The 16,478-nt window shown below is 36.0% G+C and overlaps 1 protein-coding gene across 3 annotated transcripts; it reads right to left on the bottom strand.

Moving 5' to 3' along the window:
* Positions 1–282: 282 nt before the first annotated feature.
* LOC311298221 (uncharacterized protein) lies at positions 283–14,550 on the bottom strand. Of its 3 annotated transcripts, XM_084420964.1 has the most exons (10): positions 14,401–14,550; positions 10,520–10,706; positions 10,325–10,410; positions 9,138–9,215; positions 8,069–8,223; positions 5,382–5,614; positions 3,826–3,983; positions 2,778–2,909; positions 2,116–2,281; positions 283–949 (listed from the first exon to the last, which is right to left on the bottom strand). In XM_084420964.1, exons 6-10 carry the CDS (start codon positions 5,566–5,568, stop codon positions 750–752), a joined length of 843 nt encoding a protein of 280 aa, XP_084277090.1. In that variant the 5' UTR covers positions 5,569–5,614; positions 8,069–8,223; positions 9,138–9,215; positions 10,325–10,410; positions 10,520–10,706; positions 14,401–14,550; the 3' UTR covers positions 283–749. The 3 variants fall into 3 exon arrangements, with proteins under 3 accessions (XP_084277090.1, XP_084277089.1, XP_084277091.1); XM_084420963.1 differs by lacking the exons at positions 10,325–10,410; positions 10,520–10,706; positions 14,401–14,550 and having other exon boundaries at positions 9,138–9,341; XM_084420965.1 differs by lacking the exons at positions 10,325–10,410; positions 10,520–10,706; positions 14,401–14,550 and having other exon boundaries at positions 8,069–8,322; positions 9,138–9,196.
* Positions 14,551–16,478: the final 1,928 nt, after the last annotated feature.

Genomic DNA, 16,478 nt, shown 5'->3' with positions numbered 1-16,478 from the left:
TTCTGTTGATAAATAAACTCGGAATTGAGAGATATGAAATCGCAATCACCTTTTTGTTTATTTTGTGGCGGGAACAAGTTTCATATGTAGGCGTAATGATTTTACTTGCTGCTTTTGTTTTGCTGCTAAAGTAACACATTATGTGAAACGATCTTGTGCCCCTTAAATGTTCTTTATTTAATTTTCACTCCTTTAATTGTTTTTATTGTAGTGTATTGTGTAGTGTTGTAGTCCTAACATATGTATTTAAGTGTCACTATTAAAGAAATAAACTCAGACAGTAAGGGTTGGGAAGGATCTTAATTATCATTTGTACTTGGGCAGTTCTGTACATCACTTACAAAACTAAATATAAACTTCTGCTGAGAGCATGAGAATACAGAAACACCTTGAGTACTGTCACAAAGCTGAAATTTTACAGTTGATGTTCTTATAAGCCTAGTTGCATTTCTGTATTTGTTATTAAAAGTCATATCATGGATATCGGGATGATTCTTGATCATTTTGAAATCAGAGTTTGAGGTTCTTCCTCATGATTATGAGGTCACAACCATGAACACACCACATGACACACGAAGAGCCAATTATAACAGGCCTCAAAGCTATTCAGTATGTGATGTGAACAAATTATTCAGACTCATTTCACAATGCAATAACGTGTGCAGTTACACAAAAGCAAATGTTTTGTAGGCTACAACATTAGACAGAGAACTTTAGCAACACCAGGTGTGTGTGTGTGTGTCTGCTGCTCAGGTCCCGTGATACAGTCTGGTGTGGTTCTCTGAGTGAGTCTGTAGGTGGCGCTGTAGGTCCATTCTCCTCTGGAAGGTGTGTGAGCAGTGCGGGCAGCTGAACGGCTGGAAGCTGCTGTGTTTTCTGCTGTGTGTGATCAGATTAGAGCTCTGACTGAACGCTTTACCGCACACCACGCACACATGAGGCTTCTCACCTGAGAGATCACACACACACACACACACACACATTAGCTCTGCCTTACTGTCTACTTTCTACACAGGCAGCTAATTGATAACATCCGTGACATAACCAGACGCGATGCGATAAAATCCAGCCAGCGACAAGATCATCTCTACAACAGAGCAACGAAATATTTGAAAAAAAAAAAATCACAGCCAATCAGAAGTGAGTGTGGGCGGGGCCTCTCTGCAAACATTTACTACACTCGCAACGAAATAGACAAGTAGGCCTACATAAAATATATAATTATTACATCGTTTTAACATTATTACTGAGTGTCTGAAACAATCTCTGAGGTAGAATACACTTGTTTGTTAACATTGCGCTCACAGTTTGAACGTTTTTGTTTCCTTTAATTTATTTTCGAGATCTGAGGTGAGTTATCCATAGGCTAGGCTACATCATCAAATCTGAATTATCCAATGGGAAAATCACTTTCATCAATTATGCTTAATCTTTATATTTTAATCTATTATTCTGTCATTTTTGCTTAATAAAATATAATTGTACTTTATTCCTCTGTTAAATCCCTTCGGCTTGTATAGGTTTTTCATTTGTGAGCCACTCGATCTGCTGAATAAATAAAGGTTTCAGTCCACTCTAAGGGGCCCTTTACACGACAACTAAAAACAGAAAACTTTTTTTTTGTTTTGTGGGCCTGAAAATGCAAAAAAAAAAAAAAATCAAATATTACACCATTACACCATTTTAACATTATTACTGAGTGTCTGAAACGATCTCTGTCGTAGAATACACTTGTTTGTTAACATTGTGCTCACAGTTTGAACGTTTTTGTTTCCTTTAATTTATTTTAAAGGAAAAGTTAATAGCCTAGTTCACACAAAATTATATTCACAAAATATATTCTTTTGACCATTAAGTAAAGCACATAATCGTACCTTTAGATAACTGTCGTAGCCTGCCTACGTCATATGTTGTTGTTATTGTTTCAGTGTGACGTCGCAGAAATAACCGTTTCTAAAATAAAATAGTCGCACGTATTGAAAAAACTGATTAAAGATGCTCTTTATTGTGTCGCTGGGTCGCGTCTGGTTGGGACATGGTGTGAACAATAAGCTAATGATATTTTCTTTAAAAGCATTACAAGTCAATGGAAAGCTCATTATGTGTGTATTTTACCAGTGTGTATGAAGGTGTGTTTCTTCATGTCAGATTTCTGGTGGAACCTCTTCCCGCAGAAGGGACACGGGTACGGTCGCGTGTCCGAGTGAATGAGCAGGTGTGTGGACAGAGTCGACGACCTCTTGAACACCTTCCCACAAACCTTACAGCCAAAACTCCTCTCCTGAAACACACACACAAACACACAGCTTACATTCTGCCCTTATATTCATTTATGCAGTACACTGTGTATATTTTCTGGATGAATGATATCTGGATGACCTGATAAGTACTCAGTATTATTCAATCAGACTTCTAAGATTTCTGACGTTTTACACAAAATCTGATTAAAAATAAATAACTAGCCTATTATTTTTTATTTCAGAGATGATAACCAGATGCCACTCGCTGAATTAAACATATGCTGCATACTACTTCATGTACTTAAAAAAAAATAGTAAGTAGTATATATTTTCATTTTAAATTTAGTTACAGTTTTAGTAATTTTGTTGTGTTTTTGTCATTTGTATTAGTTTTTTAACTTTAAACTTTAAAATTTAGCCTATACATATATATATAGTTATAGTTATTTAAGTACATAAAATTACACAAATGTTTCCTGGGTAACTAGCTGAAGTAAAATAAGTTTTAAAATAAGTTTCTTTAGTACGTCTACTCACCCTGAGGGGTCCTGGATGTCTGTACCCATAATGCTGCTGGACGTGGCTCGTGGAGCCGGCCAATGGGTGAGCAGCCCTGTTGACATGTGACTTGCACAAGCGAGATGTCAAACCTACAGCAGAGGAAAGGACCTACAGAAGACACAGTAATAGTAATATTAATAAATCACACAATATCACCAGTGATGGAAATGGCAATCAGAACAATGCGACACAATCTCATGTGATCGTATGCAAATCCCATTTGAGGTTTAAAACGTGCATGTGCACATGAAATGTTCAAAAACCATATGTGATTTTGAATAAGTTGTAAATGTGTGAAAATCATGACAGGTGATCAGATCAGGACTAGAGCATTATCAAATCTGAACTATCTTATGGGAAAATCAGTTTAATCAATTATACATAATCTTTATATTTTACTCTATTATTCTTTAATTTTTTGCTTTATAAAATATAATTTAGTGTTCTAGAAATACTTTATTCCTCTCTTAAATCCCCTTCGGCTTGTATCTTTTCCATTCGTGACCCACTCGATCTGCTGAATAAATAAGTGGCCGTTTACACGACACACTTTGCAGCTAAAAACAGAAAACTTTTTATACGTTTTGGCTGTTCATTTACACAACAGTTGTGTTTGTGAAAATACAAACTTTTGAAACCGGGTTTCAAAGTGCAAGTTTTTGAAACGGTCTCTGTGTAAACGACAAAAAACGTGAATCTCTGAAGACGATGACATCATGCACATGCATATTACATGTTCAGTCTATAGTGCTTCATCGCCATCTACTGGCGTGGCAGCAGAATACAGCGTTTTTAGTCGTTTTCGCAAATCCGTGTGAATAATGGGGATCGTTTTGACAATGTTGTCGTCTGTGCGCGGAAAACTCAAAGGATAAACTTCTCAGTTTTAAGCATATCACTGTCGTGTAAATGTTCCCTGAATGTATTTGTTCATTTGTTCTCTGCTGAAGAGCTGATGATTTCAGTCAGGTGTGTTCAATAAAGGACACACACACATGTGCAGGAGCAGGACTGAGTTCCTCACCTTCTCACAGAGCGGACACTCGCACAGCGGCGTCTGGACGTTGGTCATCTGATGGTGACTGAGTAAAGCCTGAATCAGACGCTCAAGATCGCTCGGTCTCTCCACAGCAGCAGAAGACAACGACAGGTCAGTCGAAAAAACATCAGGCTGCTTCACCGCTATCACACACACAACAGAATAGAAGGTGTTGTGTTTTCTTCTTAGTATGCAATTAGGATGACTTAAAATAAAACAATGTTACTAGCCAGGTGATGGGTGCTTTCGAAACAGTGCTTCATGAAGCTTCTAAACATTTAGAAATCTGCGTTTCAGAGCTTGTTTCAAACTCGCCAAGTCACATGATTTCATCAAACAGGGCTTTGTTACGTCATTTGGTCCGAACCTTGATTTGACCTAGTTTGCCAAGCCCCGCCTTATAACAGACAAAACAAGCACTACAAAATAATAATAATGTTACAGAACCATCATATTTAATTAGTTGTATTACATTTAATAGATTACACTTTCATGAAAATGTGATTGGTTTGTAAGAGGTGTGATGATCCATGTTTTTGTTGCATTTACACTGTTTTGACCAGCAGGTGGCGCCAGCCTGTGGTGGTTAGAGCGCTTGGAAACAGCAGTTCAATTAATCCAGAGTTTCGAAAAGCTTTGTTTCACCCCTCACCACTGTTTGCCAAACCTTTGAGCAGTATTAGACAAGGATTTACTATTGCAGTTTCCGTTTTTCTCAAACAGCGCCCCCTAGAGTCGCTGTGGAGTACTTGTGTTTAACGTAACTGTCGTAAATACCACTCACGCAGAGCCGTCTCTGCACTCTTCCGACCGCGCTTTCTTCATCGACTCTGCCGTGATTCACGTCTGAAATGCGTGCGAGTGTCTTCCATAGTGGCTGCTTCATATGTTGTTGATGTATGTGACGTCGTGCCGTGAAGCAAGTCGTGATTCTCGCGAGATATTTTCGGGGCACCACCTCTCAAACTTGCATTGCTGGTTTTTCCCGCTTTGCTATCGGGAGGATTCGCCCTACTACGAGTTTGTTTACCATCGCAATGACTTCGAAGCTGTTATATTAAGGTACAAATCTTGCATAGTGTGCCTTTAATCATTTCTGCAGCGCATTTATTGAATCACTCACTCAGTCCTCTTCCCTATTAATTCTCTCCGCAAGGCATTATGGGAGATGTACTTTTAAAGATGAATGGCATAATATCAAGGCGTCACGCTGAGACATAGTGTAATTTATTCACAATAGAAAAGAATAGTTAGTGGTGAGGTATTTTGTCAGGCTAATGAAAAAAAGATCATAATGACTCATTCAAGTTGTCATGATTGTATCAATTCATGGCAGTCATTTATGGGAGATTTGTTCATGATAAGTTCTCATGAGCCGCGAGTGCTAATTTTGTCATGATTAAAAGTTGTAATTCAGATCCTATTTTCATTATGAGTGTCTTTAGATACTTTAGAAACTCCCACAATGGAAGTGTTTCATATCTTGATGTATCTGCCCCAGTACTGCAGTCACTGCTGGTTTTGATCTGGTGTTTGTGTACCTGGTGTGTGTTCGGCTTCAGCTCCATCAGTGCTGTTATCGGTCCAGCACACCGGCGGCTGGCTGCTGGCGGAGGAGGAACCGGGCAGCAGCTCCAGATCCTGTGATTGGTCAGGAGGTTGAGAGTGGGCGGGGCGTGTGGAGTGATGCCCCGCCCTCTTGCTTCTCACTAAAAACGAGCGAGGCATTTCATCAGAGGGAATGAATCCAGGATGGGCGAGGTCAGATTACAATCTGAAATGAAGGCACAACAAATTCTAAAAGTTGTATTACTATGAATACATTATTAATAAGTTAATTAGTTCAATAATAATATAAGATAATTATACTCTACAGCCAAAAACAAACTTAATTGCATTATTTCCCTGTTATCACTGTAAAGCTGCTTTGAAACAATCTGTATTGTTAAAAAGCGCTATTTTAATAATGGTGAATATAATATAATATAATAGGCTATAATATAATAGGCTATAATATAATATAATATTATATAATATAATATAATATAATATTGTTATTTTTTGTATTGTTATATTGTCAAGAGGTAAATGAAGGTAAATACTTATATCATAGGACAAATATGAATATACAGGTATTATTCATAATATTAAACATATTATCACATTATCATAATATTAAACATATTATAAACATATAATATACATTTATTCAAAATATAATCCATTAATTAATGTAATGTTAGTAATTAAATTAATGTTTTTTTATTAATTCTCCACATCAGAAGATAAACGAACCAATAAATGAAGGTAAATACTATAAAAATATAGTATAATATAATGCAGATAAAAATGTTAATATATGAATATAAATTATCATTAAATAGAAATTATTCATCATAATAAACAAAATAAATGTATTTCATATAATAATTAGTATTGTTATTTTGCTTAATAATCCATATTATGAAATATAGAATGTTTATATAATATGACTATAGAAAAATATTTATAGATAATATTTGAATATATAGAAAATATCCTAATGAACATAATCCAAAATACATGTATAAAAAATATAATAATTAGAATCAGTATTTTTATTTTGCGAAATTCTCTAAATCATAGATAAATGATCCAATAAATGAAAGTAAATATTTCATGTAAGTAATAATATATAAGTATCAGTACAAAAAGTATGATTATGTAGAAACTGTCAGAATATAATATACACATTTATTCATAATATAATAATTAGTATCAGCATATTATTTTGATCAATTCTCCAAATCATAATAAGGATGAACCAATAAACGAGAAGAAATGGTGAATTATTGTGAGAATATACACATGTGATCCTGATATAGATGTATGCGAGTCTTGTTTTTGCAGTAACAGGTATAATCTAGCGAAACAGATTGAGTGTTCAGTGTGTGTGGTTGAGTGTGTTGCAGCTGTCAAAGAGTGAATTCAGTTAAAGACCACAGAATCTGAGGTTTAGAGACGTGAAACACCTGCGCTGGCTCGCTCACCTGCAGCTCAATATCATACGCTCTCTGACTTATTGAAACTCCTCCGTAGAATTTATTTAACTTTCATCTCATTAATAACTAAAACTCACTACACTTTGACAAGTTTGCTCTGAACAGGTGCCTTACATAGTGTTTAAATGCATAAATTGAATCTTACCAACTAAGCGATATTATGTTCAAAAGACGTCTTTTCAAGGTCTTACGTTGAAAAGACGTCCACTGAGGAGCCAGAATGAAAGCTTTCATGACGTCTTTTTTTTTTGTTCTGCACGCCTGATATAGACGTTCATGGATCCTCCGTTCAAGGTTAAAAACTAGTTCAAATGTGGCCATTGTGGACATATTTTCAACATAATTTAAGGTCTCATTTAGATATAATTTATACTGTTTCTGGACCACATAAACACTTTCAGGATGCATTGAATTAAAACTCATGTTTATTTCAATGTAATTTCCATCTGTAATTGCAAAGAAACTCACAGACAGTGTGACAAAAAAAATATGATTATATTCATGATAACTAAACTAAACCAATAAGCACATATTAAAAGTTGTTTTTGATGCACTAATGCATGCGACACCTTAATCGCAAACAACGAGAACGACAAGAGTATATAAAATATAATTTTTTGTTGTTTCTACATTCATTTGGAGATTAACTGTGAAATTATTACATTATAAAATATATTAAAAACGTGTTTTAATTACGATTAATCATGACTAATCACAGAAAAAAACGTGTGATTAGTCTAGTTAATTTTCTTAATCGATTGACAGCACATATTAAAAGTTGTTTTTGATACACTAATGCATGCGACACCTTAATCGCAAACAACGAGAATGACAAGAGTATATAAAAATTTTTTTTTTTTTGTTTCTACATTCATTTGGAGATTAACTGTGAAATTATTACATTATAAAATATATAAAAAAACGTGTTTTAATTACGATTAATCATGACTAATCACAGAAAAAAACGTGTGATTAGTCTAGTTAACTTTCTTAATCGATTGACAGCACTAATTAAAAGTTGTCTTTGATGCACTAATGCATGCGACACCGCTGGCATTAATTGCAAAAACCGAGAATGACAAGAAAAAACTCTTTAAAATCAAAAGAATTTAGATGTGCGACCATGTTAAATTTCTTTTCGTCTTTCTGTGAGTATTTAGCTGTGTATGTGTCGGCGTCAGACTCACCGGTGGGCGTCCGGGCGGTGAAGACGCGTCTGCTTGATTGAGTTGTGATTCGGTGAAGCTTCTCCAAACTCAGGCGGGAGGAACGGCCACACAGGAAGTGTGAACGTGTGTCCTCACGAGACTTCAAATCAGGACGCCTGGTAAATCTGCTCGTTCTGCATCACGGCCATCCAGGATAAAAGAGCCAATCCATGTCAACTGATTACGTCTCATAGATGTTCTCTGTTACATTTTAAAGTATCAGAGGTTTTCTCCTACAATTCATCAGGAGAAATAAAATGGACTCAAACGAGCCACTAAGAGTCTATACAGCTGTAAAATGAATGTGAAGAGCAGCTCAGATCATCAAGTGATGTTCTTTCTCAGTTTTGTTGTCTTGGTTTCTTGTTGAAACATCCTTAAATCAAGATACGCTCTTAAAAATAAAGGTTCCAAAAGGTGGTTTTCACAGCGATGCTATAGAAGAACCATTTTTAGAACCTTTCAGTGAACAGTTCTTAAAATAACCTTTTCTTCTTATTGTGAAGAACATTTACATAAAAATCTAAAGAACTTTTTTCCACTATAAAGAACCTTTTGTGGAATGGAAAGATTCCATGTACTGTACAGGTTCCAAATGGAAGCTTCAATGCCAATAAAGAACCTTTATTTTTCCAGAGTGTACATTTACATGAGATGCAACATGACAAATTATAAGAAAATACTATCCAAATTGAATGCGTAAAATGTGGAAAAATATCTTACCAAATTGGTCAGAAAGAAAAAAAATGTGTTATCCCTTTGAATTAAGCTTCTTTTTCTGACTCCACTAGCAGATATTTGTTCTGGTTTTAAGCATAAACTCACATCATGTTGATCAATTTCTCAGAAAACAAGACTTCTTATCTTGTCATTTTACACGCAAACAAGACAAAAAAACTAAACAAAAAACTACTTTTAGCAGTGAATATGAGTTCAAACCTGCTCTCCACGTTTATTTTACAGCTCTTTACAGACACTATTTGGGTCATTTTGAGGAAGGAAGAAACAAACATCTGACACTAAAACACCATTGAGATGAAAGACTAACCTCTGATCAATACAGTGTTCTTCTGGGAGATCATTTGACTTCTCCAGAACTTCATACGAGCATCAACTCCTCTCTGTTCTTATATGACCGATCAGATGATAAAAAAAACAATGAATATAGCAGCTGTGAGAGACGCTGGGTTAAAGAAACTTCTTGAGACCACAGAGATGTGAAACGCTGCACCCACAACGACCGACCCACTGTGTGATTTGGTTTGTGATTTCAGAGTTTGTGTGTACAGAGGACTGAGGGACATTACCCAGCATGCCGAGGGACAAAGCCATTGTATAGTTGTACTTTTTTGCAGATTTTAGAACAACATCTTCAGCAGAACAAGGGAAGACAAACTACCAAACAGGAAGAAAATTGAAGAACAGCACACTGTACAAAAAAATGTTGCTGCCTTCAATTTTTAACCTCAATCAACTTGGATGTTTAAATCATTTCAACTTAAATTGCATTAAAATGACTTAAAAAAATAGTTGAATCTCGTATAACTTGTAAAAAAAAGTTTGATGAGTTAAAGCAACGTAAAACCATATCATAACTTATAGATCATATGATCTTTTACAGTGCAGAAACTATCAGATTTTTTTTGTTAGACTTTAGACTGCATTAAACAGTACTGGGTTGTTTCAACTCATGTTTGGGTCAAGTATGGACAAACCCAACAGTTGGGTTTAAAATTTTAGTTTAATAAATTAAATAAACCAATGGTTGGGTTTGTCCATATTTGACCCAAACATGAGTTGAAACAACTCAGCGTTTTATTAATAATAATAATAATGGGCTAAATATTAATCTTTACTGTAAAATCTTTTTTATGCATTTTTCTCTTTTATTCTTGTTTTTATATATTATTCTTAATCCATTGAATTGCATGTTGTGAACATTTTTATGTAAAGCACGGAAACACTTAACTATATATAAGGTTCATTAGTAAATGTTGGAATTAATATGAAGATTAATAAATGCTGTAGAAGTATTGTTCATTCTTAGTTCATGTTAAGGTAGTTAACTAATGAACCTTATTGTAAAGTGTTACTACTTTGATTAAACCAAAACATGCCTTAACTCGCACCTTTCAAAATGGCGTTTAAAACCAATTTCATAAAGGCCTAATGTAAAGCAAAGAGCGAGAGGGGAACATTAAACCATCATAATACACTGTAAAGATGTTCCTTCACCTCACTTTACATTCGTTTTCACTTGCAGACACTTTCCTACCAAAGCCACTTTCAAGAAAGTGCACAAAGCGCGTTCTGTCGAGTTCCTAGAAAGATGCAAAGAAGACAAGGTTGAAAAACGAAGAGATCAATGCGCACAAAGAAGCCCACCAGTCCCTCCATCTCCCCCTGGAGCTCCTGCTCGTCTTTACCCACCACAAGCCCACCGCTTCACCTGCTGCGTCTGCAGACGTGCCGCGCTCACCGCAGAGCGACGCTCCTGACGCGCCCGCCGAGGGAACGAGTCGCGATAAGCATCGCGAGTCTCTGAGGGTTTGTGGCTCGGGGGATTTGAACACTGGAAATTCATCTAGTTCAGCTTCTTCTGAGTGAGATTCACCAGCTGTGCGGGTCAGGAAAGAAAACACACAGTGCTTAACAAGTCATTTGTGATCTTAAATGATTTTGAAACACCTGTGTAAAATACACATTAAAATGGCCTACTTGTATAAACTTGCATTGAGGTCGCCACATCAATGACTATAACTACAATAATAAATAACGATAAAGTTTTGTTAATCGTTAAAGTGTAGCCTACCGTCAAATTTCGCGGGCTTAAGGTCCATTAACACTAGAGAGAGAATCAGTGTGAACTTGAATATGCGCAAAATCTGTGGGGGGATGAATCTCCCGCCCTCACTTGAAATGTCGATCGCTTGGATTCCCATTGAAATTTGCTGAACATCGGTAAAAGTGACCTAAAGAGAATCACATCACTAGGCCTATAACAATAGTAGCCTAAATCATAATGCTACAAATAATTAATTGGTTTGAGTTGGATAAACTTTTGATTTTGAGTTCACAAAACTAACATTGTTTCATTGTTTTGAGTTTTATGAACTTGTTTCTTTTAATTTAGACATACTTAAATTTAACTGAAACTGGGCTGGGATTTCTATTTCCGAGCATGATTTGCCTGTGTGTGTGTGTGTGTGTGTGTGTGTGTGTGCAAGATTAATGGTAAGTGGGAGATGGTTTGCTATGCTAATTCATCAATTTTTTTTTTTTTTTTACACAAGCAACATACACATCTCTACTACAAATGAACAAAGTTTTTTTCTAGGACCAACCATTTCGCAAATGTTACAACTTACCCCATATGCGGGGTTAATTGTAACAGACAGAGGGGTTAGTTGTAACACTTGTGTGTAAAACACATAATTCAGTACTATTTTATCTGTATAGTTTGAAATTGTTTGTACATCTGTAGAGATAGATATCCATACATCCTTAGAGATATATATCCATACATCCATCCCTCATCCAATCATCCTTCTATTATGGATCAATATCATGGATAGAGATATATGAAAGGGCTGCACAGTTTTGCAATAAATAAATCAATAAAATCATCAAATATTGCAATTGCTATTGAAATATATTTTTGCAGCTGCATGCAAAATTATTATTATTATTATTAACAGTAATAAAAATAAAAACGAGCTCAAAATCACATTTTAAAGGGTTTATTGCATGAAAAACAGGCTTTTAAATAAAAAACAACACTGTAAAAAATTTCTAACCCTCCCAAATCAAAAATTTCAAGTGACCGATAACATCTAAATTTTTCAATTGGCCCAAGTGAAATTCTGTAAATTTCAATTGGCCCAAGTGAAAATCTGTAAAGTTTATTTTATAATTTACAGAATTTCACTTGGGCCAATTGAAAAATTTTGATGTTATCGGTCACTTGAAATTTTTGATTTGGGAGGGTTAGAAATTTTTTACAGTCAAGTGATCAATGCATACTTTGACAACATTGACAGCCAATCAAAATCAATCTGACTTGAAAGAGAGCAAACATTTAAACCGGCAGATTTAGTAAAGAAATCTCAGTTGCGGATGCTATAGCCTTATAGTTATTGTTATCATCATAGTTATTGTCTGCCGGTGTGGTGGACGCTAATATAGCCTATTTATAGTTATTGTTATCATCCTATAATTATCGTCATTTTTATTATGAGCATGCATATAAACATCCCAGATATCAACATTGTGTCGCCCCAGATCCGGCCCACATCTGGCACATGTGGAATGATGATCTGGCCCTTGGGTGGCTCACTCCTGTTTGCCAGATCTGGGCCACAAGCAGGCCATAGCAATGCCACATGTCAGCCAAGAGCAAAGAAATAAACCAGAACTGGACCTGATCTGATCCACAAAGTCTGTGTATATTAAATATGGAGTCATTTCAGCCTTAAAGGAGAACTCCGGTCAATTTTAACATTGAGGTAATTTTTTTGTACATTTGGAGTGCTGTCAATACAGAGAACAACGACAAAAATCGGTGTTGCCTACACCGTTATCCTCGTTTTAAAATTTGCACCCTGTTGACTTCAATGGGGCAAGTTTTAAACCTGCTTTTAGCCTCTTAACATCCTTGATGTGTCATTACAAGTGCACAGGTCATGTGAGTGATTCCTTCGGAGTGAACGCGGGTGAATCTGACTGCAGTAGATGTGAAAGAAATATATAAAAAATGATGTTTATTCAGCCAGCGCACATTTTTATTAATATCTTTCATATCTACTGCAGTCAGATTCACCCGTGTTCACTCTGAAGGAATCACTCACATGACCTGTGCACTTGTAATGACACATCAAGGATGTTAAGAGCCTAAAAGCAGGTTTAAAACTTGCCCCATTGAAGTCAACAGGGTGCAAATTTTAAAACGAGGATAACACGGTGTAGGCAACACCGATTTTTGTCGTTGTTCTCTGTACTGACAGCACTCCAAATGTACAAAAAAATGAGCTCAATGTTAAAATTGACCGGAGTTCTCCTTTAATAAGCCTGTTAACAAGCAGAATCACTGAAGGAAAGAAGAGAACAGAAAAAGAGACGAGCAGAAACACAAGAACTACAACTGACTTCAGCCACAGTCTTAGATAAAATCAACTGAAGAGAAAAGAAGACATTAAATCTGTTAAGATCTCAGCAGAGGAGGATTAAACAACTCCACAAACTGCATTACCAGCTTCACTTATTACTAACCAGACTGACTTTATGTCTGTCAGACGTCTGTTGTTATTGAGAATTAACGGGTTTCATTTGAAGTCACCATAACAATGATCAGTGTTTCCATTGGTAGGATCATAACGCTTACTTTATGTTTGTCTTTTCTGGCTGCTGTGTGTTTGTCAAACACATTTGCAGCAGCAAAGGAATTAAAGTGAACCGCAATTTTCATTAGCACAAAATCAAATCATGTTTAACCTCACCAAACTGCGAAAGTTACAGATAGAAATTCGTCCAAAAACGTAACCCTTCTGGACTGTTTAATATCATTCCCTCAATGTCTCTCTTGCTCTGCATTACAACCTGTTTGTGGTTTCAGTGAGAAAATGAAGAGGAAGGGTGACAAACAAATGTGTAACTTTCTCACGACCCACCTCTCTCAAAAACTGTCGGTGGCCTATAGTGTGTGTTGACTAAACATCAGCCTTTAAATACAGATACAGAGAAGATGATAATCAGATGATAGTCTGAAAATGGCACATTTTATTACTGAAAGTGTCATTTGTAATGAAGAAAGAAGCACAGACACACTTTACAAGCAAAATATTTGTTGGTTTAAAGTGCTAACAACATAGATATTAAACATGAAGACAGTCAGTGTTGTGTTTGTGGTGTTGATAGTGATTCTCTACACTGACTTGTGCAGATAGAGACGCCTGATCTGATCAGTTCAGATGGGATTTCAGTCAGTGCTGTACGTATGACGCATAAAACATTTATTTTGAACAATTAAAAGCAGACAATCAGATGATACCTTGGTGAATATAATGAAAGATGACATATAGCATGAGAACACTTTCATAAGACCGTCTGAAAACCCCCCACACGTGTTTTCGGCGCGTCATGGAGTCAGAATGACTGGAACTGAATGGCCTTTCCGTGACCCACGACCTCCTCGGCCTGGCATCACTTCATTCCACCTCGCTCTTTTGGGCTTTCTGTTGTCTGTCGAGTGCACTAGAGTAGGTGTGTATGGAGGTGTGTGAATCGCACTGCTCGACTGTACTCAAGATACTCACAGTTTCACTGCAGGCACCGGGCGATGACATAATCGTGCCTCACACACTCTCTGCCATCTAAGAGGGAAATCTGGCACTGTGTTTGCAGAGAGTCACATCAGACAGTTTCAGCTGGGACATAACCACTTCATACTGGTGTGATCATGTTGCCTGATGAAACCAAACAAAAACAGAATTAAGTTTAAAGCTCTTTACTAGACATTTTATTTATATATGATAAGCTGAAAAAATTAACTGTAACAGTGTTTTATTTTACCATCAAGATAAAGACTTATTTTAGTGTTCTCATATATATATATATATATATATATATATATATATTTTTTTTTTTATGTATACATATACACATGCATATACACTATATATATAGATGCTAATATATATATATATATATATATATATATATATATATATATATATATATGTGTGTGTGTGTGTGTGTGTGTGAACACTATAGTAAGTCTCTACATATATATACTATACATGAATATGAATAAAAATTATAAAATTAGTGTGTGTGTGTATATATACACTGAATATACACACACACACGCACACTAATCTTATAATTTTTATTTCAGTTGTAGTTTTAGTTATTTTACATAAAGATGAAAACTAAATGAAAATAATAAATGTTGCTTTGGCAACTATCTGAAATAAAATGTTTATTTTTTGTTATATTATATATAATTTAATATTTGTTTTATTTCAAGCAGCCTAACAAAAATGGTTATGGTTCTAGTTTGATATTTATTAAAATGTTTTGCATATCTTCTCTCGCAACTTAAATCCAACCAATAAAGAAATAAAAGAAAGTATAAATATAATAAAAATATAAAATAAAATAAAGCCCTTTAAATTAAAATATGTAATTTCTAGTGATAAAAATCTAAATGTATCACACGTTTTAATTACATTTTATTTCTTTTAAATAAATTTCAGGCAATTGAAAGTATAGAAAACATTCAGAAAACAGATCAAAGTATCAAACACAATGAAATCACGAGCTGAATGAACAATGAACACAAAACGATTGTTGGTGGATTCATGAGTCTTGCTGTGTGTGATTGTGAGTTTACGTTCTTCAAAGCGTCACAGCCAAAGATGGTCTGGAGACACAAGCATCTCAATAGTTTCTTACAGAACCTCTATATATCCATGCAGGATTGATGTGAATCTCAGGCGGGGCGTTTGGACGCAGGTTTTGCGTGGGAAACCGCAGACCTGCTCTATTAATACCAGGGGTTTCTTCTAAAAGCCCCAGAGGCCTGAAGCAGGGCAGGGTGTGTGCAGTCCTGCCCATTCACACACACACACCCTGCTGGTTCACAGAGTCGAGAGGTGTCAAACCACACGTCCGAGAGGCATGGAGATGGACGCTTTTCTGTCACACAAACACTTGCTGCTCGAAATGAACACGCGCGTGCACAGCAGATCATTTCTCACAGATGTTTATACAAACATGAGAACATTAATGCTGAAACATTCATGTGTGTGACTGACTGATCATATATTTCAGGCTTCATGAATCTGTGCTGAAGTCAAGTCAAGTCACCTTTATTTATATAGCGCTTTTTACAATACAGATTGTTTCAAAGCAGCTTTACAGAGATAACAGGAAAATAATGCAACAAAGTTTTTTTTCTAGAAGAAAATAGCATCACAGTCCAGCTTAAAGGAACATGCCAACTTTTTGGGACTTTAGCTTATTCTACGTATCCCCCAGAGTTAGATAAGTCCATACATACCCTTTTCATCTCTGTGCGTGCCGTAACTCTGTCTGACGCACCCACCGCTAGCCTAGCTTAGCACAAAGACTGGAGGTAAATGGCTCCAGCTAGCATACTGCTCCCAATAAGTGACAAAATAACACCAACATTTTCCTATCTACATGTTGTGATTTGTATAGTCACAGCGTGTACAAATAACAAGGTCACATGAGACACAGCCATCTTCCAACCGTATACATACTGGGAACTATATTCTCAGAAGGCGAAGCACTGCTACTTCTGCGGAGTGATTTACTCCGCAGCCCTGTCCCAAATGGCACCCTAAGTACTCGCGGTCTTCCTCTGAGT

This window comes from Rutilus rutilus, assembly GCF_951802725.1.
Source record: "Rutilus rutilus genome assembly, chromosome: 1".
NCBI classification, from domain to species: Eukaryota; Metazoa; Chordata; class Actinopteri; order Cypriniformes; family Leuciscidae; genus Rutilus; species Rutilus rutilus.
Note: the sequence above shows the minus strand (reverse complement) of the source record. Positions and strands in the feature narration are given on the sequence as shown.